The sequence below is a fragment of the Zalophus californianus genome, chromosome 4 (genome assembly GCF_009762305.2).
Source record: "Zalophus californianus isolate mZalCal1 chromosome 4, mZalCal1.pri.v2, whole genome shotgun sequence".
Classification (NCBI taxonomy): Eukaryota; Metazoa; Chordata; class Mammalia; order Carnivora; family Otariidae; genus Zalophus; species Zalophus californianus.
The window spans coordinates 99,788,289-99,813,621 of NC_045598.1; the positions used below are offsets into that span (position 1 = coordinate 99,788,289).

The following is a 25,333-nucleotide window of genomic DNA, read 5'->3' on the forward strand; positions in this document are numbered from 1 at the left end:
CTTGATGCACCTGTCCAGTCTCACTCCTGGCTCCTCCTTCCACGTCATTTATAGCTCCTCGGTCGTGCCACGCCCTCTTAGGTCTGCATGATTTTGAATGAGCTGATTCCATTGCCTGGCATTCCCACTGTTTCGATACTTTGTCAAGTCCCCATTCACCTCTCAAGGTTTTTTCCCTAAAGCCTTTCCCTCAAAACTTTAGGAAGGTTTAGGCATGGTTCTGTGCACTCATTGCACCTTTTAAAACTTCTTTGATATTATATGGTAATAGAATTGCTCATTTCTGTGTCTGTTTTCCAGGTGGAAGGCTGGAATTAACTTTGTGACTGGCATGTGGTAAACCACTGATACAGCGCCGGCTGAATGAAAGGATCAGCACGCAAATCACGCAGAACTTCACATTGTGCAGGCTGTGCCTTGTCAAAGGGCACCCTGCAGTGGGTGAGTGTGCACTAACCCCCAGCCAGACCGCCTTCCCCAAGCCAGGGCACTCCAAGACTGGGAAAGCAAATGGTGCTAAGTTGCTTATTTATTTTAAAGATTTATTTATTTATTTATTTTAGAGAAAGAGAGAGAGAGAGAGAGAGAATGAGCACAAGGGGGAGTGGGGGAGCGGCGGAGGGGGAGGGAGCGGGAATCTCAAGCAAACTCCACACTCAGAGGATCCCAAATGGGGCTCGATCTCACCACCCTGAGGTCATGACCCGCACCTAAATGAAGAGTCAGATGCTTAACCGACTGTGCCACCCAGGCGCCCCTTTCATATGTTTGTCTTAGACACTTCTGTCTGTCTCTCTCTCTCTGTGTGTGTACACATACACACAATGTGCATGGAATAAATGCTCAGTTTTTTTTAAACTGGTGGGATATGTGATCACAATGGTTTAGGATTGCTGGCCTAGAGCACTGGGGTTTTAGTGATGAGTAACACAGGGCTTCTAATGCTGATGCCATTCACTACAGAGTAGGGGCATTCCAGACAGACAAACCACCACGATATAATATACAAAGAGCAAGATGAATTTTGCCTGGGAGAATCCAAGAAGATTTCATACAAGAGATGGCATCCGAACAGGGCTATTTGGCTGATAAATGGAAACATCTAAGTTTAACTGTACATAATTCTCTTCAACTCAGTGCACTTTACACTCACCAGCGAAGGAGTATAAAGTGAATTGAGTGTTGTAAATGACAGAAAATGGATGAACCCGAGTTTGTTCAAAACTGTAAAGAAATGGAGCCACGTGTGTTCCGTTATGGGGCCCGGTAGAAATCCTAGATTTCACAGTCACATCATAATGCCTGATCAGATTCTACCCCACTTTCTATCTATTCTCAAAACACCCCTGAATCCCAAGGGCTTCTAGAGAAAATTCTAAGTTAATTTTCACTAATTCATGTTATCATTTTCCCTATCTAATTTGGCTTATTGTTGCATTTTGCAACTTTGTACAAAGTGGTCAGTACTCTGGGGGGCGGGGGGGGGGGGGGCGGCAGGATGTTTGTTGCCTGGGGAATGATGTGAATGATAAAACCTAACCCCGATTTCTGAGGCCAAATGTGTGCCTGCAGAAGCCTGCGTTTGGCCCAGTTCTTTCGAAACTTTAAGACAAGGGGAAACATTTCCTCAGTAATAGCACTAGAAAAACCTCCCGGAGCTTGCTCTTTTGCTTAGGTGAATCCCTAAGTGGGTTAAATGTAACCATTAGCTCCTTTACCGTAGGGACTGTATCTCCGGGAAGTGACAGCGTGAACCTGGAGTCTGGAGTCAGAATGTCTGGGTTCCAACCTGGGGCTCTGCCACGATTAGCCGCGGGCAGTGGGGCAAACCACTTAACATCTTTGAGACGCTCCGCATTTGCCACCTGAGGATAGTAAGACGTAGGAGGCTGTGGTTGGGATCGGATTCGACGTTGGGTGTGAAACTATTTTGTACTCAAAAGACTCATTTTCCGAATGTGAGCTGTGGGTATTACTCTTGTTTTCCTTAAGGGTCCCAGCGAGGAGAATTGCCTGCAAGGGAAAATGTCATCTTCTGCACCACAGCGGTTCAAAAACGACCGGCTGCCTGACCCATGAATTTGGAAGAGGTCTAGTTCCAACAAGCTCACTCACGGTCAGACAGAAATTGCTTCTGGTGACCGTGACTTGCGCCATTACCCGCAGTGTTGGACCTTGCTGACCCCTTCCCACCTCTCCCCGTACCAAGGACATTCCCCCGGCGGCCAGCTTTTATCTCCAATAAATGCCGATAGGGTAATGAATATAATGGGTTAACATTCTGAAAATGCAGTTTCATTTCATTTAAACCAGGGTTTTATGGACACTGTGCCTGAACTCCACAGGCGGCTGTGGGGGCTATTTTTGGACAAGCAGGACTTCCAGCACCTCTTAAATCACATAACACGGCAATTGCCTACTCCACCTACACACAGGGCGGGCCTGCATACATAAAATAGGACGCTGGCCGTGGGTGAGACCGAAAAACTCTTTTCCCTCATCATCTGATGACTAATACTTGTCTCTGCTTTCAGAAAGGGAAAGCACCATACAGAGCTTACAAATGCAATACATTTTCCTTTGCTTGCTCCAAAAAAGGGGGAAAAGAAGTGTGTGTGTGTCTGTGTGTGTGTGTGTGTGTGTGTGTGTGTATTCCTCCAATGATTGAGGAGGAATCCTGAAATGAACTTCTATAGGAAACCTCTGACAATGTTCTGCAGATGGTTTTGCACAGGGAATTGAAACAAGTTGGCAGGAGGAAGAATTCTTTCTTTATAATTCAAAGCAGACATTTTACTGGGGGAAAAGCAAATCAGAAATTTGCTGTCAGTCCTTGAAATTTTATTTGTTACAAAAAGTAATATATTAGCTCTTTGCATTAAGTCCAGATAGGATCTGTCCTTTTTTTTTCTCTTTCTCAGTGAGAGCCCTAAAATGAATCTTTGAGAATGCAGTATAAGACTAGCTCCTCATAAAGGGTGTAGGACCCCGCAGTGGTCACATGCCATGTGTTATTAGACTCTGCTCTGCTTCTCTGTGGCTCCAGAGATAAATAAATACGATAACATCGTAAGACTTCAAATAACTAAAATAATTAGCTATTCCTTCTAATAGGATAATCTAATGAAAGATTTCGTGATGAATGAGTGAGGCCAGAGTGAATCTGTCTTTTCCACATAAATTCTTGATAAAGGCTGATTAGGATAACGATAAACTTAGTTTGGGGGTGTCTGGGGTAGTACAGGACACCATGTTGGGCATTCCGTTGGGCTTGCTCTCCATCAGAGTTCTGTAGATTTCAAATGGTTATGCACATTATGATGCAAATAAGTATGAAGTTGAAATATGAAATTTTAAAGGCAGGGGTTTGTTGAACAATTTCACTTTTTCTCGGTAAGAATTTTTGTAAGATTGGTTTTTTATGTTTCAACATACTAAATTTGTAATTACATGCATTTTATATATTTCTCGAAGCAATGTAGTAGTCATATTTTAGCTAGCTTACATTATAGTGCTCCTTAACAAGGTTTGAGGGTTGTTTTTGGTCAATCATGTTTGTGAAATAGAAGAATTGATGCATTTTTAATATAAAAATATCTACCTGGAATTCATTCATTCAAATTAATATTCATTGAGTATTTAATACACACAGTAGCTTTTCAATAAATAAGAATGCATTTCTAATAGTCAACTCTTTCACCTCGAGTTGGCATTTCTTCTTTCCTTTCCTTGCAACCAAAGATGGAGAAAGAGTTAGAATTTCAGAAATAAAAGTCGTATTAAAAACATGTAGAAGCATGAAAATTGTTACCATACTTCAATTCCAGCAATACTTTCTCTCCCTCTAAGGAAGCAGGCTTTCTGTGTAGTTGGTGGCATCTTTGACTGTTTTGGTGTCTCCTGCCCTCCTGCTCCCTTCTTTCCAATATACCTTGTCTGGGGGACCATTATGCTTTCTGCTGGAAGTTGTGAACAGTAAGTGAGGTCAGCCGCAGGACTTGATGAAGAGCAGGCTCAATTGTAACTGGGGATTTAAGCTATAACTCTTCCATCAGACTTGCTTCAAGGTATTAAAACGAAATAGCAGGAAACAAATACATTGTTTACAAAATTATCCACTAAGAGCTCCTGGGGTTCAATTCAATCTTGCGCCCATTATCCAGCATACAACAGAAACTCAGTCAACACCTGCTGAGTGGGGAGGTGGCTAGGATGGGGATCTGCTATATCCATTAGCACAGGGTTATGTGAGAGACTGAGGGAGGAAAATTCGAGAGGATTCTGGGCTGTGGTTTTGCAAACATTTTTGGACCTGTATTTATAGCAAACAAATATTTGCATCACAAATCACACACATACAAACACAGCTGCAGCCAACTAAATGTCTTTGCGAACCACAGGGTTATCAGCCACAGTTAGGAAGTCGCTATGTAGGACATGTAGTCCACCTAGGGAAGATGGAAGGGACCGAAACTGCTAGTATGTCAGAGGTGCCGCCGAGCCACTCTTGCCGGAGGGGGCCGTGCTTTCCTCCCTGCTGCCCCTGTAGGGACTCTCACCAGCCCTGCACTAATAAGCGAGGTCTTTTAGACAACAAGCACCTCTTCCATGCTTACTTTGCACCAGCATTGAGCCAGGCATGCAAAGATACGAAAAGGGAAAAAGACGAAAATATCTGATTTCCGGTTTGATATCTCCTCTTAGATGTCTCTCATACCTATCAGAGTTACCTTATCCCAAACTGTACTTTCAAACTTCCCCCAAATTTAGACTCCAATATTCTCTATATCAGAAGATAAAGAGTTTCTCACGCCACTTTGGAGTCTCTTCTGACGCCGACGTCTCCCCCACCCCTCACATTTCACATTGGCACCATTCTGCTGAGGCTTCCCCTTATATACACTGGAATCTGTCTGCACTCTCCGTCTCACCCTGGGTACTCCTAGGGCCTCCTAACCGGTCTGCTCACTCCCATGTGTCCCTCCTGCCCTACCCTGATTTGGTCTTCACTTAGCAGCAGGAGAACATTAAACAAAAGAACGCAGATTGTGTCATTCTCCTCCTTTAAAGGGTTTTATGGCTTCCTATTTCCTACGAAGTAAAAACGCAAACTCTTTCCTAACAAGGACCCACTTAGTAGGTCTGGCCTCTGCCCCTTTCTACCTTGATTTCTGTGTCCCAGGCTCGGTGGCCTCTTGTTCCTCTAACAAACCCACATCTTTCCTTTCCTGACTCATGTTCTTTGCACCTGCTGTTCCCTCTGCCTGAATAGTCTCCCCTACCCTTTTCAGTTGGCTCCTTTTTGTCATCCAGCTCATCTCCACTCCGTCTAAAGCATTCTCTCTGATCTAAAGCAATTATGCCAATTCATAATTATGTGTACATTTGTTTGCTTGTTTGATTTTTGCATAACGCCTGCCTTCCCTATTCAGATGTAAACTCTGCGAGGGCAGGGAATTCTATCTGTTTTATTCACCAAAATAAACTCAGTCATAGATTTGGTACATAGTAAACACTCAAATATTTGTGGGATGCATGAAAATGAAGCATTTCCTAAACCTTAGTCATTGAGCATTCCTTGATGATTCAGCCAAAGCTGTGTACCACCTGTACTATGTGGGTAATATTTTTCTCTAAACTTATTGTAAAGCAAGTTAAAAAAAATAATTTGGCTCGATCCTAAGCCATGGAGTTGGGGACATTGCACGTCAGTATTCCATTTTTTTTTTAATGCACATTAAAATATATGTTTAACAAAATATAAATTTTGTATCTATAAAATGTCTAAAATTATCTTGTGGGAAATGCAAGAATAAACAAGAAATTTTTAATGAGTGAGGCTTGCTTTCTGTTAGGTGTAGAGTAGAACCCTGGACTATGAGTCAGGAGGACTGACATTCATTTTAACTCTGGCTGCTGACAGGGAACAAATCATTTGAGATTCTTAGGTTTCCATTTTCCCATTCACACTACAGAGATACTACCAGCTTTTCAGCTGAGCTTACATGAAGGTGTGAAGATATAATGAGAGAGTGGTCGCAAAATCCTTTTTATCTAAATGTAAGATTTTATTATTATAATTATTACTTGAGAAATGGTACTACTGTGTTTATTCCTTAGGGTGTTCAGTCATATTTATTCCTCATGTGACATAACAAAGAAGATAAATGTATATTAGTTTCCATCATGGCAATGAACACTCGTATAATAGAATAACCCAAATACCCTTTGACCCTCAGTTTGCCTTTTTTTCCCCTTACTCACCTAGCAATTAACTTATCTTTCATTAGTTGTATGCCACTTAGTGAAAAACCTGCTCATAGTTTGCATACCAATGTTCATAACAGCATAATTCACAATAGCCAAGAGATGGAAGCAACCCAAGGGTTCATCAGTGGTTGAATGGATAAATAAAATTTTACACATACATACCACGGAGTGTTATTCAGCTTGAAAAGGAAGGAAATTCTGACATATCCTACAATATGGATGGACTTTGAAGACATCACATTAAGTGAAATAAGCCAGACATAAAAAGACAAATACTGTATGCTTCTACTTCTGTGAGGTATCTAGAGTTGTCCAATTCATAGGGAGAAAAAAGTAGAGTGATGGTCATCAGGGGCTAGGGGAAGGGGAAATGGGCAGTTGTTTACTGGATATAAAGTTTCAGTTCTGTGAGATGAAAAGTTGTGGTGACTGGTTGTACAACAATGCAAATATATTTAGCACTACTAAACTGTACCCTTGGAAATAATGAAAATGGCAAATGTGATGTTATGTGTTTTTTACTATCATAAAAAATTAAAAATAAAATACCCTGCTCATAGATGTTTCTAGTTCTTTCATGCATCCTAAAGTACAAAACTCCAACACTCACTATGACTGAGAATAGAAATTTAAAAAATGGTAATAAACTATAATAACTGAACTTTAATGGACACTTACTGACTGTATGACAAGAACCATGCTAAGTGCTTTATATTTACTATCTCATTTAATCATCACTACAGCTTGATGAGGCAGATACCACCATCAACACTGACTTTACAAAAAGAAAACAGGTAAACAGAGTTATGGAACTCCCCCCGAAGTCAGATGGCTAGTAGGTAGTGGAATTAGAGCAGGAGCCCAGGCAGACTGGTTTGGATCAGTGCATCTAACCATTGAGGGTATGTCTCACCAAGCTAGCAGAAGGCACTCTGGAGATGAAATTCACTCTCACTAATTCGCTTAGGTCTCTTTCTTTTCACACCTGCATCTCTAATGCATATGTATTAACTGCCCTCTCATTTCCCATCCTTCCCTCTTCCCTCTCCCAGAGACTTAGTCACCTTAACCATATAAACTTAAACTGTTAGAATTAAAAGTTCCAGGTGATCCAAACACTTGGGCAGAAGCCCCTCATCAAGGTGGCTCAAAAATAGGACTAAAATCGTTTGGCACCTTCCTCATGTGCAGATACACCATTGCCTTTGCCAGAGTAGTAGGAAAAGCAATAAACATATCACAGAACTACTGTGAGGCTTAAGGCTTAATTCTAATTACCAGCAGTAGCTTGTATTCAAGAAATGTTAAACCACAACAACCACTTGCAGAATCGCAACTATCTACTCTCAATTTTTATGTGATGCCAGCAGAAGGAAGAGAGGCTTCTGAGTCATTGAGTTACTTAACCTGTCTGAGGCTCCACTTTCGTCATTTGTAAGTATCTCTTGGCAGGCTGTTGAGAGGATTAAGTTAGCTAATATATATGAAGTACCATGCACACAAGACCTGCAATAAACTAAGCCGTCAATAAATCCTATTATTATTACCCTGTATAAAGGCAGATTATTCACAGTCTTAGAGAGAGAAATAGAATGGTAGAGTCTTCCTGATTCCTTCCCTGACTTCCTTCCAATCATAATGGATGTGGAGCGTAGAATGTTGGAGAAGCTCCAGGATCCACCCTGGCCAAGACTGATGGTGGTTCTTCACGAGCTGAACCTTCTTGTGGCTACTCCTCCACTGATAGCTTTGTCCTGGGATTCTCGACTAGATTCTCGTCTTGTCTGGCAGTTCTCCCCTGGACTGAAGGTCCGACCAGCGCCCCTATCACCAGCACTTGGATGGTGTGGTTTCCTGGGACTGAGTCCCAGAGGCCTCAGCTTCTGATTCCACTCCTCACCAGTGACTACTTGCCTCCTCCTGAAATGCATGGGCTTGGCCAGCTGCCTGTGCCCCAGGGTGGGAAAGAGCTGGGGGGCATGATTGGGATGCTCTTCAGTGCCTTTGCTTGAGTTATGCTTTTCTTTGAAAACAGAACCCCAGGTTTCTGATCTGAGAGGCAAACATATTTGCTCCCTAGGAGTCCATTCCTAAAGCAACGGAGGCCTGACCTTCCACCCCCTCACTGACTTGCCTGGACTAAGCTTTCTCTGCCAGGCTGCTCTGGCCTTCTCCAGGACCGGAGAGGCTCAGGGTTGTTAACACGTCTGACTGCTCCTTTTCCCATATTGACAAAATTCATTCGGTTGCAACTCTTCATAACTCTTTACCCTACAACCATTTCTAGCACTGTCATTTCTCCTTATTTTCCCTTCGTTGGGTGAGAAATGCCTCCAAAGCCCAGATTTTGGCACAATAACTCCCAGATTGTTTTTATAGTCCCAGTGTAGTACTTCTTTGTTACAGCTCAATATTCCTAAATTTTGTTCCAAGTCTTTATTTTACATTTATAAATATCAGGTTGTATTAATTGGTTCCAGCTTTAAAAATGTTCCATCAGAGGTTATTTTCTGCTATTTTGATAGTGGTTTCGAAACCCGGAACACCAAGGCCCTGATGTGGGCCATGTTCTGCAAGCATCCCTCAAGGACTGGTGTGGAACGGAAAAGATATGCAGATCCTGGGCCTCGCTGTGTTCTTTGAAGACTGTACTGGCCATAATAGCTTCAAAGAATTTCAACAAGTTCCTAAGACATGACCTTCCCTTTCCGAAAACCACGTTGGCCAGGCTTGCCTTAATCAAGCTGTGCTTTTCTAAGCATCCTTTTACTTGATCTCCTGCAGCAGTTTTTAATACTTTCCCTACAAGTGAAGTTAAACTAACTGGCCTGTAATTTCCTGGTGTGTCCCTAAGCTCTATGAAATAACAGCATTAGGTTGGCTTCTTTCCAATTCTTCCTGAATTTTTTTGTTTTGTTTTAAAACGCAGGATTGAAAAGGCCAGAGAATGCTTCCTGTCTCCCTTTTCCTTCGTTTCTTCCATGACATACTGCTTTCTGGTCCCAGTAGATCTGCCATTTTAATAACTTCAAACCTCTTAAATGTTTTCACATATTATTTGTTTCTATCTCTGAAGCATGAGTTTTCCATTTTTCATTTTGACAAGCCTCCCCCCTCAACCCACCCCAAATAAAGGCTTACAATTCCATTGAATAGACTGTTAATTTGAGGCACTGTGAAAAAAAAAATGAGTTTCATATTAGAAATGTGGACAAGGGAGGCAACTAGATTATAATTAAGTCTGTGGTCTTACTTGTGAGTTATTATGAATACATGGTGGGGAAGGAGCCGAAGAATATATCTACATGCATAGGAATAGGAACCAACAAAATGAAATGATTATATCTGGGGATAAACTAATCCAATGTAGCAGCAAAGTATCTTAAGAATGTGATGAAACTAATTAGATCTTTATATACAAAATTTGCAACCTGTATGTTTTTAAACTGCATTTGATTCATTACTTTCAAATCCAACATCAGAAGAATCTTTCCATATTTAATGATCTCCCAGAATGATCTCCCAATGAAAAAGAAATTCATTTATCTTAATTAAAATATACTAGTTATTTCTTTACTGGTAGGAGTAAAGAGAAAAATTAATAATTATTTGTATTCATAAAACTACACTATATCACATCATCTTTCAGATTTTCCAGGTTGTTTGTATAGAATTGATCCATTTTTAAAATAAGTGAGTCACCAACTAGGGCATACAAACGTTTATTCCTTATAGATGTTTTTTGTTCCAGCAAACTTTTGTGTTTTTAAAAGTTTTTTTGTGGTGACCTAATTTGTCTTTTCTGACTAAATCACAGATAGGCAAACCATGGCCCGTGTCTGGATGGTTGCTTATTTCTGGGTTAGAAGTTACGATGATCACCATCATGAAGCAAAGTCAAACATAGAGTGGAGTCTAAAACTTTTAGGACAGTTGACCGTGACTTCAGAGAAGTTGAATTAACAAACCCCTGTCCAATGGGTAGTCTTTTCTTTCTAATTTATCAAAGTCACAAAGTCCAAAATTTGTACATCTCCTAATAAGGCACACATACTGCGTATCAGATTTAATCACAGGTGGGAGAACATTTGCATGTATGGAACATGTAGACCTCTCTCATGGGGAACATTTCAATCAGCTTTGAGTGATCCTTAATATTTTCCTTTTTGGTTTTGGACAGGACTGAATAAACCTACAAATGAACAAGTCAGATTCTCTCTGTGGGCCATCAGACACACGCAGCCAAATATTTGTGCGTATTTAGCAAATAAATGTCAATCTTAAGGCATGGATTTTATTGAGTGCTTGAAATATTTTCTCATAGATATCTGTCTTCAGGATTTTAAGGTTGTAATTAAAGTACATATAGAATTTACCTTTCCTATTGAGTATATCTTATACCATGCAATTATAAATTTAGTACATATTCACTCTTCTCCCAAACCTATGCCTTTGCTTGAGCTGTTCCTTTTTCTTGGAATGCCCTCTCCCACATTTGAATGTCAAGACTGCCAAGACCTACTCATCCAAGGGTGGACAGCTTAGAGCCCAGTGGAAAAGTACTGGGTTTGAGGTAAAGAAGAACAACTTGAGTCTATGGATCTAACTATGGCTAAACCCAAGTTCTTCAGTATTCTAATTCATAAACTTCCTACCTTCTTTATGCCTCCATCTCCCTATATGTAAAATGGCGATATTTATATCTTCTTTTATAATTATGACATGGGTTAATTGGAATTATTTATTCACTTACTTACCAGAGAGAGAGAGAGTTGAGGAGGGGCAGAGAGAGAGGGAGGGAAAGAATCCTAAGCAGTCTCCATACTCAGCAGCATGGAGCCTGATGTGGGGCCAGATCCCACAACCCTGAGATCCTGACCTGAGCCAAAATCAAGAGTCAGACTTTCAAACGACTAAGCCAACCAGGCGTCCCCGGAATAATATATAAAAGATCAAAATTAGCTACCCTTCCTTTCCCTCCCAATGCCACCTTCTCCACAAGGCTTCTTTAGATCCTACCCACAACCCCACTCTAATGGTAAACTCATCTTCCTCTGAATGCCCATAACACTTCATCTGCCCCTCATGGACTTCAGTGCGTTATGTTGTTCACTTCTTTTATTTTTTTAAGACTTTATTTATTTGAGAGAGAGAGAGAGAGAGAACAAGTTGAAGGAGGGGCAGAGGGAGAGGGAGGAGCAAACTCCCCACTGAGCAGGGAGCCTGATGTGGGGTTCTATCTCGGGACCCTGGGATCATGACCTGAGCTGAAGGCAGACACTTAACCAACTGAGCCACCCCGGAGCCCCTTCATTCCCTTAACAAACATTTTTTTGACCATTTACTCCTTGTTAGTATATATTTTTTCCTTCCCCCCCCCAACTAATCCTTAAGCTTCTTGAGGATAGAGTCTTTATAATATTCATATCTCCCCCATTGTCTATAAGGTAAACAAGAATGTACTTGTTAATTGTTTGGTATTTGGTAAAATACCACTATTTGGTAAAAACTGGTGACTGTATAATGCAGACAATATCTGTGTATACATTTTCATATAAGTCCACATCCTCAAATAGGATTACAAGCTGGAAATTATGTTCATATGTAAGGCCAGTGCATGGGATCATCATCATTTTCATCCTCATTATTATATACTACAACTACTGATAATAATATAATAAAGTAATAGCTAACATCCCTGAGAACATGCATAAAGGAGAATATTCTCTTCCCATTCCCATATGAGTCCTTAGAGTAGTTCCTGCTAGAGCAGAACACAACTCTTTTTTCCAAAAAGAGATGGTGAATGAACAAACGGGCTGTAGCTGTGTCTCTGTGGAATTACATTAGCACAAATCTAAGCACATTTTCAAAGAACTGTGGTCTATAGATAAAGACTCTTTCTCGTATATACAATCCTATGGCTAGATGGACTCTAATGTTTCAGGGGGAAATTACACAATTTCAAAATGAGGCTGTGTGTATACAACACCGAGCCATCCAAGTGAAAGCCTGAGCAAATCACTCAGGAATGTGGTCTTTGCTAGCCCAGACATTTCAAGTCATTATTGGAAATATGTAATGTGGTTCTGACGCTATTTTACTACTCATGGATGAACTGCACTATGGTGACATTTCCCTTTAATTTGTTGTTCCTAATTGACTGCAGGCAAGGAAACCAGAACGCCAAACTGTTTAGAACTATGTTTAAAGTGAGAACGACTAGGCTCTGATTTAAGGCCAATGAGAGTAGCTTACAAATAGAAGTAAATGTAAGGGTATGGCCTTCACAGTTCTTGGTTCTTGAGTTCTCCCTCCAAAATGGAGGATACAGAACTCTATGAATTTCGCATGCAACATAAACAACTTTCTTAGATTACCTTTTCTTCCCCAGTGCAGAGTTTCCTTTGAGAAAGAAAATATAAGACTTTGCAAAGAGGCTCCTGAGGAGTTTAACTGTGGCAAGTGTCCTAGACTGTGCAAGACTTCAAGCAGAAATAGACTCATGAGTCTTAGAAGTTCACGAGTCCCAAAAGTGTTTGGGTCTGGGCCTCTCTCCTGGTCACCACTCACAATCACAACCACCTTGGGCTTCTGAGTAGGCACTGCCTGCAGCTTTCCAATTCACCTGGGAAGATGAGGTACCAAGTGACGGAGTTCCCGAACAGGTCCTAAGTGTGAAGGGACTGAGATCGGAAATGTACCCTCTTCTCCAAATGTGCCTTCTGTCCTTGGCTAATGCTGATCAGGAGCCTGAATTTGTTTTATGTTCTATGTCTGTTTTTACCAAAGCAAATTGATGTTGATGCCTGTCTGGTATACCCAAGGTCCAATCTCTGTGGTGCTCATCCTGCCTTCCCCCTTTTTTCTGGAACCATTCAGGAAAGGGTGTGTGAGTGGGTGTGGGAGGCTTATTGCCCAAATGCTCCCCTGGAAGAATGTGGTAGAGCCAGATGTGAAATGGACCTCCCCTGAGTGAAGGATTCACAACCCAAAGTCACAGCACATATTGGAAAGGAATGGCTTTCTAACTGAACTCTGGATTTGTAACATTGTGCTATCCCACATCCAAGTCAAAATGTCTGTCCAGATTAGACATCAAAACTGGCCTGTTATCATCTCTGATTTTTACTGAGCATCTTTGAAGAAGAAAGAGTTCTTTGGGGGGCTAATTGGTCCCAGGCCCGAGAATTGGACAGGGATTTCTATGGCTACTTCAGAAGAAAACTTCCAGTATTTTAAATCCAGGTATCACATAATGTTTCAACTGGAGCACACACGTTTAGCACATCACAACAAAAGCTAGAAGGTATGTTATTTGACTCCAAAAGCACAGAATCAGTTTTTCGTGATAGTGAGAGTAGCGTAGCAAGAGTTAATGCTGTAAAATCCACACTATTGTCAAGCGTAAATAAATCCAATGAAACTTGTTCAGATAGTACTCAGGCAATACTAAAGAGCCCATTAAGAAATCATCCAAGACCTGAGACACATAAAAACTTTATTAGATCACTGAAATACAGTGCAAACAAGTTTGTCTTAGAAAGATCCAAAAATCTTTATGCTTTCAGTCTGAAGAGCCATAAAACAGTGCCTGACAAATTTTAAGTGATATTCTAATTAATCAGTGGATTTTTATAGCTTCTTGTGAGCTGTAAGTTAGATATTAACAAGGCAGTATGAGAGGCAATCCCCCTGTACTGAGCATGAGTTCTAAGTCTTTGCATAAACCCAGTGGTCAGCCAGGCCAGACTCTTGTGTTAAGCATCTGCCAGAAACGGAATGGACCATTAACCTAAAAATTGTCCTTATTTTCATCTTGGTTAAAGTAGGATAGAAAATGTGCCCAAATCTTGCTGACTGATGGAAAATTATAACAGCTGTGTCTCTGTCTTGTACAGGAAACACTTTCTACGGCATTTTTACATTGTTCCTTTGGTGAAACTAACACTTCATAATACACTAATCATGCAGCTCCCTTTAATACCATCACTCACTCAATAATTACCATGAGAAAGTATGACCCAACTCTTTTGTATATAAAAATTTCTGATTTATAGTCTTTAATTGGATACAGTGATGGTGTAGACAATCTAGGACAATTTTATTCCTAGAGAGGGATTTTGTTAGAAGAGAGGCAGATTTTTTAAGTGCCTGTCATCAGGCAGCTCCAATGAGGAGTAAAGCAAGAATTTGCTTTCAAAGAATGAATTAAAAAAAATTTTTAACGTGAATATAAGATTATTATTTCAATTCTCATTTTCTAAAAATAACAAAAATCTCTTCAATAAAGATGTTCACCTACCTCATAATATAAGGGAGCACTACTGCCTAGAGGTTTCTTTGCCTTTTTAGATGGAGTTTCAAGAAATGCATTTGATTCATCGATCTGTAAGAAATTAAATTCATCTATAAGGAAAAAGAGAGGCATACTTAAGGAACACTTAGATATATGTAACTTTCAAATACCTGGGTGGCTTGAAAGGTTGGGAAACCTAGCAAGGAAGAGATATTCATCAACTAGGCAAAATATTTATAGTCACTTTGGTAAGCTGTTAGTAATCGTGTGAGTACGGGCCACCCGACAGGTTTTTCTATGTGGTCAGTCCTCTCTGTTCTCTGACAGCTAGGTTTCTCTGTAGACTTAATTTTTCTTGCTATGGACTTCCCTGGAAGTCCAGGGAAGTTTAGTTAATAGTTTAGTCTTTTATTATTATTAAATCTTTTATTGAATAAATAATTCCTCAGAGAGCCTAGCATGGAGCCTGGTATGGCCACAGGAATTTTGTTAAATGAATGAGTCCTGAAAGGGCCTAAAATGGGCCTAAATAATGGGCCAAAATAATTCTTCCAGATTAAACAATGCAAATTTATTCTAGCTAAGTTTTGTTTAAAATAATCCACCCCAATTTACCAAACAGCCCAAGAATATGATAGGTGTATTTATCTTATTATTTTATCCTATTATTTTAAGCACAAAAGTCTTCACGGGGCCTCGAGATGGGAAAGGACAGATACCTGCTGGAGAATGTCTTGCCAGGACACGATACTGAAGAATTTCCGCTGAGGGACCTGGACAGCAAGGGTGAGGGCTCGGATGAGAAGATCATCTTCAATCCGGTTTCCAACTACGAAAGCGACGGAGCCCTTCCAATCATTCTGTTAAAAAAAAGCAGAAGGAATTAAATTCTAAATATTCCTGGGTAGGTAATTTTGTGTCAAAGGCTTCCACTAAAACAAGATAATTTTCCCTTTAAACTTTACCTTAAAAGACAAGAGTTGACCACATAGTGCATGTAAGTTCCTGATTCACGTAGCCGCAAGGCGGCAGTGTTGTGCCAAATTTCATGCAACCAGACCAAAAAACCATTTTCTTGGGAACCTAGGCCTTTCATTTTAAGGAAGACAGTGTTTAAAAAATGACATGCTTTCACTAGAATGCTGTCCAAGAATAATTTGGTACTGGGAAGAAATAGTTCATTCATATGTTACAAATATATACTAAGATATAATCTTGAAAGCAGAAATCTTTATTTTTGTTCCCTGATACAGTCTAAGACTCTAAATCATGCTAGAGGTATAGGAGGAGCTTGATCAATTCTTGCTGAATGTTGGGTAATATTGAATGAGTTGCCAAATGGGCCTATATGGGGTAAAAATGTAATCCCTGAAGTTTTTTTAAAGCACAGAACTAGGACTTATCTTTTCCTCCTCGTGTAACACAGGAGTCTCATTGCTAATTCACAAATGAGTCCTTTCCCTTCCCAGGACATAGGCTAAAAAATTACACTTGGACACGAAATGTTGCATCAAATAATTTAAAAGAAATGTTACCAAAGACAATATTCTTATTCAGTAATCCCTTTCTCTATTATAATGATAATTTCCCTTGGGAAGAAGCAGTTCCCCAGAGATTAAGAATGGAGTTTAGTGAATTACCCGCTGTGTGGTGCTGAGAGTCAAACTCAGCATACCAGGGTCTATGACTTTCGCACACTAACAATCCTATGGGGAAATGGAATAAGCAAACATGATAAAGACACTCGGAAAGAGAAATAAATAATAAAGGAGGGCACTCTAGCCCTGTGACCTCTCCAGCCCTTACCCACCCCATTTATAGCATTAAAGGGGTTGGACAGGGCAAAATCTAATGTTCCTCTGAAGATCTGATTCAAATAGAGTAAAACTGCCTGTCCGTGGATCCCGAAACAATGTCTAAGATGATATGAAGAGATTTTACACAAATGTAATGAAATGCATAATTTTCTGTGGTTCTTTCTGTTTTCTGTCCAGTCCATGGTCAGGGTGATGACAGAACTAGGGTATAGGTGGGAGAAAAGAGCTTAGTGCAAATTCCTCCTTACCATCCAATAATCAGTATCCTTAAATGTCTCTTTACTTCTCTCCATGGAAACCTACTACCTAACAAAACCTGCCCAATTTTCAATTCAAAACAAAAACCACCCATGAAAGCATAAAAATGTGTATCTTACCTACAAAGTGTGTGTGTGTGTGTGTGTGTGTGTGTGTGTGCATGTCGGCGTGGCTTGATGTGTTTCCCTGTTACATTGAGTTTAAGACCTTTTTTGTTTGTTTGCTGATTCACCATAAGAAGACTGAGCATCTGTGTTTTTGTTTTTTTTTTTTAATATTCTGACTCTGAAAAGTAAGTATGACATTTATAATGTATTCCTTTGGAAAAAAAAATGCCACTATCACAAAATGACCTTTCCCACATTGGATGCCTTTCTTTTCTTTGGTCTGCTCCCATAGTGAAAACTGCAACTATAATCATCGGAAGAGGAAAATCTCTTATATTCTCATAATAAAGTACACATGGTTCCTAACCAGGCACAACCCCAGACTTCCCATCAGTTACACTTTCCCACACTGAAGATTTTATTGACCGCCTCTACCTCCCTGCCTCTCTGCTGCAAATGTCCTTGCCCAGATTTGAAAGCTAATGGTGACAAGGAAGGGCTGCCTGTCCACTCTTTGGGGGGACACATCAGAAAGAGGACATTCTAGTCCACCACCTACCCATTAGTATCTGGTGTCAAAGGCAGGTGTTGACTATTTCACACCAGAAGAAAATAAGGGAGGAGGAAGAAGGAACTGACAATTATTGAAATCTGCCATGTGCCAGGCATATGTTATCTCACTGAATCCCCGAGTAATCCCTTAAAATAGGTGCACTCATACTTTATAGATGGAAAAACAGAGGCCCAGCAAAGTCCAACAACTTGTTCAAAGTCATTTCGGCAGAACCTCATGGAGACCAAATTCGTGGCTTACAATTTTGTGATCGTTTTAGAACAGTTTTGAGAGCAAGTCTTTGGGGTCAGAACGCCTTTCCATAATCCTTAAATTGCAGTTCATGGCTATCTCATTCACAGTAAACATAATAGATGAAGATATGTATCACATGTTAAAATGTATAAAACCTTCAAACATAGATTATGTAGTAAAGCCTTAAGACATCTTAAGGTTACCTTTTTTTTTTTTTTTTAAATCAATGACAGTTTTACGAAGGCTCAAAGACTTTAAGGAAATTTCCTAAGCTTGTCTCTCTCCAAGCAGTGTGTTCTTGTTACTTTGGTCTGGATGCACCTTAACACAAGATCTGTCCCTCCAATTCATGGTACTATACTGAAAATTCTGGGCCTGATTTCTCCACTGGAAGGGGTCTGGAGAGTAGAGTCCAGCTGAGACTCCGTTTCCCATCTGTACTCGCTTGCCCCCAAAACTCCTGCTCCTGGAATAGGATCTACTTGGCAAAAGTAGTAGTAGTCCATGAAGGACTTGGTTTGAGTCATGGATTAGTGTCAAATCACATTGCCAGAAGCCAGGTAAGCATGAAATGGACTGATCAGACAGTAATAATGCAAATCAAGAATGTCTGCAGAGAATGATGCACTCACTAGTGTGCTGCACTAGGGGGCAGTGAGATGTCAGGAAATACATAATATTCGACTAAAGAAGAGTGAGCCATTGCCCTGGGGTCTACTTAGGAAGAATCGTTAAATGAACAATGCTCTGCAAATATAATTTCTGAATCTTTCTCTTACTACTTCAGGATAACTGTAGATTCCAAATTTCCACTAATTGGTAGCAGTTTTAGAAAGAGGAAATTGTTTTGGAAAAACTGGGACACAAAGTAGATTTGGTAAAAAACTATTAAGAACACCCCTCCGCCATGTATCCCATCCTGACATGCAGTTAAACACAGTCTTTAAATCTGGGTTCACAGGGCAGCCAGAGAAACTGAGTATAGAGAATACAAATGTGGACCATGGGTGACAGATGAACGTACAACGTGTACATTTGAGTCATCATACTTGTGAGTCCTGAGGCGCTAGCTACCTGTGGGTGAGTGTCACACAGCTCAAGAAGTTTGAATTAACTCTTAGCATAAGCCTAGACAAAGAAAACATTGATCATTTTAGAAAAACTACACTTGATGCACCTGATGGTGAAGGATACAGGGTTTTAGTCTGGGCACACCACAAAAAGCCTTAGGAAATGAGGTCGGCTCTCTGCTGGCTGGAGGTATATGCTGGACACAGTTATTGCTGAGTCTTGCTTTCTAGCAGTTATTGATAAAGTCATTCAAAGGATGGAATGAAGTCATGTATGGACACAATCCATTACCTTTTATTTACTTTACCAGCCTCACCTAATTGAAGCTTGGCAGGAGGGCGTCTTAACCCAAACACAGACATACTAGTCTTCCAAAGCAAGAAAGTATTCATGTAAATGCAAAGACCCTGGCTGTCTCACACACACCTACTGTCCCAGAGACACAGGGTAGATTTATGACTCTTTTCTTTCATATATTGCAAACTCTCCAGATTTTACTTAGGCACTTCTGTATTCTAAGATAACTATAACAACCTTTTAAGACAAGTGAGAAGTAGCTTTTGGACAATGGGAAGGTGATTGCTTCCTTCTATTAGCACAAGGCATCAGCTGGGAGGGGAATGGCAGGACACACATACTGTCTTCCCCTGCCTTTGCTGGCATGTGGCAGGGGGCCTGCTGCCCTCAAAGACCTGAAAGGAGATTCCCACAGTCCGCTCCCCAGGCTGATCGGATCCCAAGGAGCTTGGGAACCAACAGTGGTCCCAACTTTTATTTGGAGAAGATGTATACAAGCCCCAAGTCAAATCAGCGTAACATTAAAAAAGTCAAATTGTGTGCAGAGTTATTTAACAACTGTCCCGATATGCAAACGTATACTTTATGTCGCTCCTCTGCTGCAAGGATGACCTTCTTGTCGAGTAGACGTACTGCCAAATGGAGAGGGATTAGTGACTGCCTCTCTCATACCAGGTTTTCCCTTCAAAAGGGGTCTTGGATCTCCATCAGCCAAACAGTGTTAGTGTGGGGGGTTGGCCAGCAGAATATTTTTATTACATAGAACTGGCTGCTATAATCGTATCTGTTAAAAAGGGGTTATAACTATAAAATAAGTTGGGAATAGCAATTACAAATGGGTGCACATTGTTATCTAATAAACAGGAACAATACAACCGCCCAGGATGTGCAGTCCTCTAGCTCCTTTGACTGCCTTTACTGAACAAATTCTTATTATAGATTCTTCTCTACTTATAGATACCTCACAATTTGTTATAAATACTATAGCTTGACACATTGTCATCATACTATTAGAACTGCTCCTTATTTAGGAATTAGTTCATGTGGCTGTCACATTTTCTCAACTAGATGTTGAGAAACATTATAAGCTCTTTAGGTCAGAAATTCCGTTTCATCGCTTTTGTACCTCATGGTGCCCAGCAGAGAAATGGGAAATAAAGCAGGGCTCTCTCTATAAATAACAGCTGTTCAGTATTTTAAAGCAATAGAGAATGTGCTTGGACACTGAGGATTTTGACCCTGAGAATCATAAAGCCCTAGAAGGTAAACGTATCAGGAAACTGTGCAGCGCGTATACAGAGTCCACAGCCCTGAAGTCTTTTGGGAGGAAAACGGGCTGCCTCTGATCCAACATGATTTCTGCCAGGCGTCAGTGACAAGGGTTTGAAGAGTTAGGTCCTGCAGCCGTTCCTCTACCAAGACAGGTTTCCTGGGAGTGGCCCGACAAGCAGCCAGATGGTAGGGAAAGGAGGCAGCTCGGGCAGATAGGAGGGGAAAAGCCCAAGACTCACACACAAACACACATTGGCTGTAAAGCCATCCCTCCTTCTCCTTCTTTCCTACTGTCTCCCGTCACCCAGTGAGAGGGACCGCGATGGCCTGCTCCTTCTTCCCCTCCACCTAACCGCCGACAGGCTGCAAGTTCTGTGATTCCTTTCTCCTTCCAGGCGCCTCTGAAACTCTTATGAGTCGGACTTTACGGCGGGGTGGGGTAGGGAGAGAGGAAAGACAGAAGCTGCACACGGTATCAGGGCTCTCCATCCAGACTCTGCCAGATGTGCAGAATCTGGACCTGGCCCTGCCTCCCGCCGCGGTGTCACCGCCCCACCCATCCTAATGTTCCTCTCCATCAGGAGTGGGCTGGGTCTGATTGCCCCCACGCTTCCTGCCTCCGGCCGGTGCGGTTGCGCTGACACCGTGAAATTCACCATGGTGGAAGTGTGGAAACTATAGCAATGCCAAGTGCCACGAATCAGAGCTTCACCCTGGAGAACAGGTTGTTAAAACGTTTAGCAGCACATCACGGCTCCCTTCCCAGGAAGGCCTGTGCGTCTAAGACTGACTTAGAAATGATTTTGATTGAAACGGTGAAGACTGTCTCTGGGAAAATACTGAGGGCAGAGCAGATTCTCTCCACCTATCACAGTCCCCACCCCAATCCGCATCCTGCAGTGTGTGCTGTGTGGAGTGACACTGTCTGCCGAGGGATGCTGCTTCAGGTGGGACCCAGCCTCACTATCCTTCAAAATGGACTCTATGAAACGCAAGTGACAAGGTAAGGACAGAGAGGCCACTATGGGAGGAGCAGGGCCAACCAACTCCAAGGCTCTCCTTTCCTCCTGAACATCTCGGGGCTACTGTCCCACTCAGGCATCCGAGTCACTGGGACCACTGCCCGGGGAGGGGGTCCCCAAGCACCCACAGATAGTGAGACCCCCTCACACTTCCAGGACCCCCTGGAGGAGGTCATTGTGGCATAGTGATTAAGAGCCTGGGCTCAGGAGGCAGACTCCCTGGATTTCAATGCATCATCTGTGTGTCCTTGGCAAGTTACTTAACTTCTCTGTGCCTCATGGATACATGAGGATAACGACAGTACCTGCCTCACAGGGTTGTTTTGAAGATAGAATGAGAAAACCTATAGAAAGCCCTTCTGCGCACAGCACCTAGGAATGATCACAGCCATTGTGGATATTTTTTTTTTTATTTTTTATTTTTTGGCGGGGGGAGCTTCTGCTCTTGGTACTTATCAAAACAAAAATGATTATTCCATATATGCTGTTCCAAGTGTGGAGAACTTGTGAGTGAGTCAAGGAAAAAAATCAAACAGAATATCAACCATTGTATCATGAAAAAGAAAGTCTTTATTTGAATGATAGTCAGTTTGCAGAATAACTTGCTCTTCAATAATGATAAACTTATTAACTGATATATTTCTAAAATATTTAGGTGCTTGGAAGAAAGGGCAAAAGTCATGAACATACTATGTTTACAATTCTAAAGGTATATAATTTTCAGAGCTATGGGGAAAAAAATGTGAGTGTGGCAGAAGGGAGCTGTAAGTGATTTTGTGCTCAGTAGAGTCCAGGCAGAGACACCGACCCACCTCCAACGGTGAAAGAGACATGGGTTGGAGTCAGGGGAAAAGTGTGGAGCTGACTAAGAAGACAGTGAGCTCCAAGGTGGCCATGCAAAGGGCTGGGGATGGACAACTGCACTGCACTAACTCTTATTAGAGACAGAGACCAGCTCACTGGCTTAAATAAATAAGAACATGGATCACACGCTTGGTATTTCACTTGCAAATATTAATCTGATTAATTTTATGGATGCAGCCCTAAAACACAGATACCAGGCAGGGCTGGTTCTTAAAAACAAAAGCCAAGCGAGTAAAGTTTATTTTTGGTACAGAGTGTTTGGGCACCTCTTTCTCCAGATAGGACAGGCTTCCTGGCCTGCTGTTGTATTCTGGCTCCCCTGGGCCCTTTATAGGGCTCTCCAGAATTCAGCATCCCCTTCTCCTGGATAGAATACAATTAATCCACATCACCTCCTATTCAGCTCAGGGCCTTAATACTTGATTTGTTAACTAGGTAAATAAACATACCCTGCAGCATTAGTGACTGGGACTGTCTTAAAGTATTTTTCCCCTCGGTGCTATCTGCATTTTCAAAAAAGAATCTAAGCAACTCCTGGACTAACTCAAAGGGATGCCCTGCTAATGGGGGTATGTTAGCAGTGGTCTGGGCCAGTGGGAAAGGCTCCCCTAGAATCATACCACCTAGACAACTTCCTACTTTGCCCATGGGCCTGGCATATAGTAGCATTCAATAAATGTCTCTTGAACTTAGCAGTCAAAACTACACACTAATTTTTACACACGTTTAGTGTGGGAATGACAACTAAGTATGTGACATTTTATTAGGTACACTCAGCACTTCGGAAGGAACTATGCCTCTGAATCACTGAGTGTTTGAATTAAAGAAAGAGCATATTCCTTTGAGACATAGACAACACTCTAATATCTTCTATTCACTGATGAGAACTCAGCAGTCCAGAAACATCTTTACTGTGCAAGCACATGCTATCTGGCTGGTTTTCCTTGTCTTCATAAGTATTAAATGTGATCACTAACTAAAATTATTGAAGTTCCGGAGCAAAAGACACAGAGCTCTGAAGTAGTTGTCAAATTCTGCCTCTGTGGTTTCTTAGACAAATGATCTTGGGCCTACTTTGTGACTCAGTTTCTCACTTGTTAAAATCGATCTAATAATATAACCTTCCAAAGGTTTTTGCAGGGTTCTAATAAACAAATACACCTAGGATCATTTTGCACATTGTAAAGTACTGCACAAAGGTAAAATATTAATGTATGCAAGGGAACTATTATTTCCCTTCGAAAGTTCTGTAAAAATGGGTTAAAAGTGGTGATCACTTCTTCAATTTTGGATTTGGCTATGTCCTGAGGATCTTCTTTGGATGGTTTAGCCTCGGAGCTTGGCTGTTTGATTGTTTTTCTTTCGTTTGTCAGAGTACTTGGCCTATTCCACCAATCTAGCACATGAGCCTAATTCAGTTTTGCTCCATACATCAGAGAGTTTTAAGACAGCTATTAAAACACCACATGGAAAAGCTTTGCAGGGAATTCTACTCCACAGAGAAACCACAGAAACCACTACACACCTTAACTCTCTCCCCACCCCCAACAGTTGGCTAAAATTACGGCTCCATTATGTTCGTACAATCCAACCAGTTTTATTGCTTGGAGCAAAATCTGAGGTCCAAAATGAACTTCAGAACATAAAAAGTAAGGCAAACCTCAAAAGGAAACAAGCTTCTTTGGGTTTTCAAACAAATATTACATATCAGAGGCATTCTTCTAACGGAGGAGACCAAGAAAAGCTAAGAGGAGTCCTGCTAATTGCTCCACGAATGTAAAATTGGAATCAGGGACTCACCCCAAAGAGAGGAGATCTCTTTTCATCATCAGATATTAAAGGCCACAACCTTTCATCAAACAACTCCATCCTCAGACATGAAACCCTCTCATCCCTCCCTCAAGTCTCTTCAGTATTGAGTTACTATCGCCCACATTAAAAATTAAGACATATTTTCAAGACTCAATATTAGCTCATTATTACCCTAATGTAGCCCTTTTCTTTGGTTTTTGGTTTTTTTCCCCACCTTCATTTCTCTATTTTAAATGTCATTTATCCACTGGACATTGTGGTATGTTCCAAAATTTGTATAGCCTTGGCACTGGGACTACTCAGACGAAACAAATAACCAGCCAATACTCTTTTTAATGAATCATCTATGCCCTATAGCTGCTTTTTGGTTAATTACATGCCATGGACAACTCATTTCCTTGCAGTTAATACAAATGTCCTCATTTACCATTTGTTTGCTACACAACCACTGATGGAGTTTTTTGTTTGTTTTGTTTTGGTTTGTTTTTTTTTTTAGCCACTGATGGAGTTTAATTTCTACATCCATCTAGAGTGAGTACAGAATCCCCAAGACACTTCTGACTACTACAAGGATACAAGACTGTCTTGATTATAAACACTGTACCTTATTCTCCCCTCAATTCAATGAAATACCCAAGAAATGCCAATATCTTGGCCACAAAATGATGATGCAGGGAAGAAGGGGCATCTAAGGATGGTCCTTGGGCAATGCCACATCTTCTAGATACCCAAGGTCGATCATGCTCCTAGAGAAGTATGGGTCAATCTGAAAACTCCCAGAAGGTGTCTCAGAAAAGCTATGAGGGTCTGCTTGGGAATCTGTGCTCTGCCTTAATTCAACAAGAAATGAGCAGCAGTTCCATTCAACACACATTAATTAAATTAGTGTGATTAAATGTCTCTGATGTAAGAAACTATAGTGGTTACACAAAAATGACTAAGATAAGAGTTTGAAAAGTAAGCAAACAATGTTTATGTTTCACAATAAGTTTCTTAAGAGACCTTTTCTTTGTTTAGGCTCATTAACGACACCAGTTGCTCTGACGGGCCCATCAAGGGAGTTAGGATTTGCAGCCTTCCAGAGCTGGCATTATACAATGATCCTGACTTTTCCAGCCTCCCAGGAATCAGGAGTTTCTCAACGAAGGCAAGAGGTAGTGGAGATCTGTCTCTGGTGAGAAAACCGGGGTAAGACCACCAAACTGACAAAGGATAAAAAAGATTCAGCAATATCAATCTGTCCCGACAGGAGGGCAGATTAGAGCATGGGTGGCTGTCTGAGGCAGTTCTTGAGATCTGTTTCCTAGAATGCTCATGACTTTCTTCAGATCTTCACTGTTTTAGTGATGAGTTTCTTGGAGGCTGACAAGAAAGTGGAGTGGAGGAGAGTCGGGAAGGAAGGTGTCACTGAAGTCGGGGGAGGAGTGGTATATGTC

At 41.2% G+C, this 25,333-nt stretch overlaps 1 protein-coding gene and 1 long non-coding RNA gene across 10 annotated transcripts in view; one reads left to right on the forward strand and one right to left on the reverse strand.

Annotated features, from left to right (window-relative positions):
* The window catches only part of SPAG17 (sperm associated antigen 17), a 237,836-nt gene that overhangs the window by 188,103 nt on the left and 24,400 nt on the right, over positions 1 to 25,333 (reverse strand). For all 9 annotated transcript variants that reach the window (XR_003522719.2, XM_027609149.2, XM_027609136.2 and 6 more), the window contains exons 2-3: positions 15,289 to 15,429; positions 14,576 to 14,659 (exon numbers count right to left, since the gene is read on the reverse strand). Coding sequence is in view for 8 of the 9 variants with exons in the window: in XM_027609149.2 (XP_027464950.2) it covers positions 14,576 to 14,659; positions 15,289 to 15,429 (225 nt within the window). In the remaining variant the exon portion in view is untranslated. The remainder of the gene's footprint in view (positions 1 to 14,575; positions 14,660 to 15,288; positions 15,430 to 25,333) is intronic.
* Positions 7,851 to 15,359, forward strand: LOC113931345. The gene is made up of 3 exons (XR_003522721.1): positions 7,851 to 8,079; positions 10,451 to 10,522; positions 15,245 to 15,359. It is a non-coding gene; the product is annotated as an uncharacterized LOC113931345 (long non-coding RNA).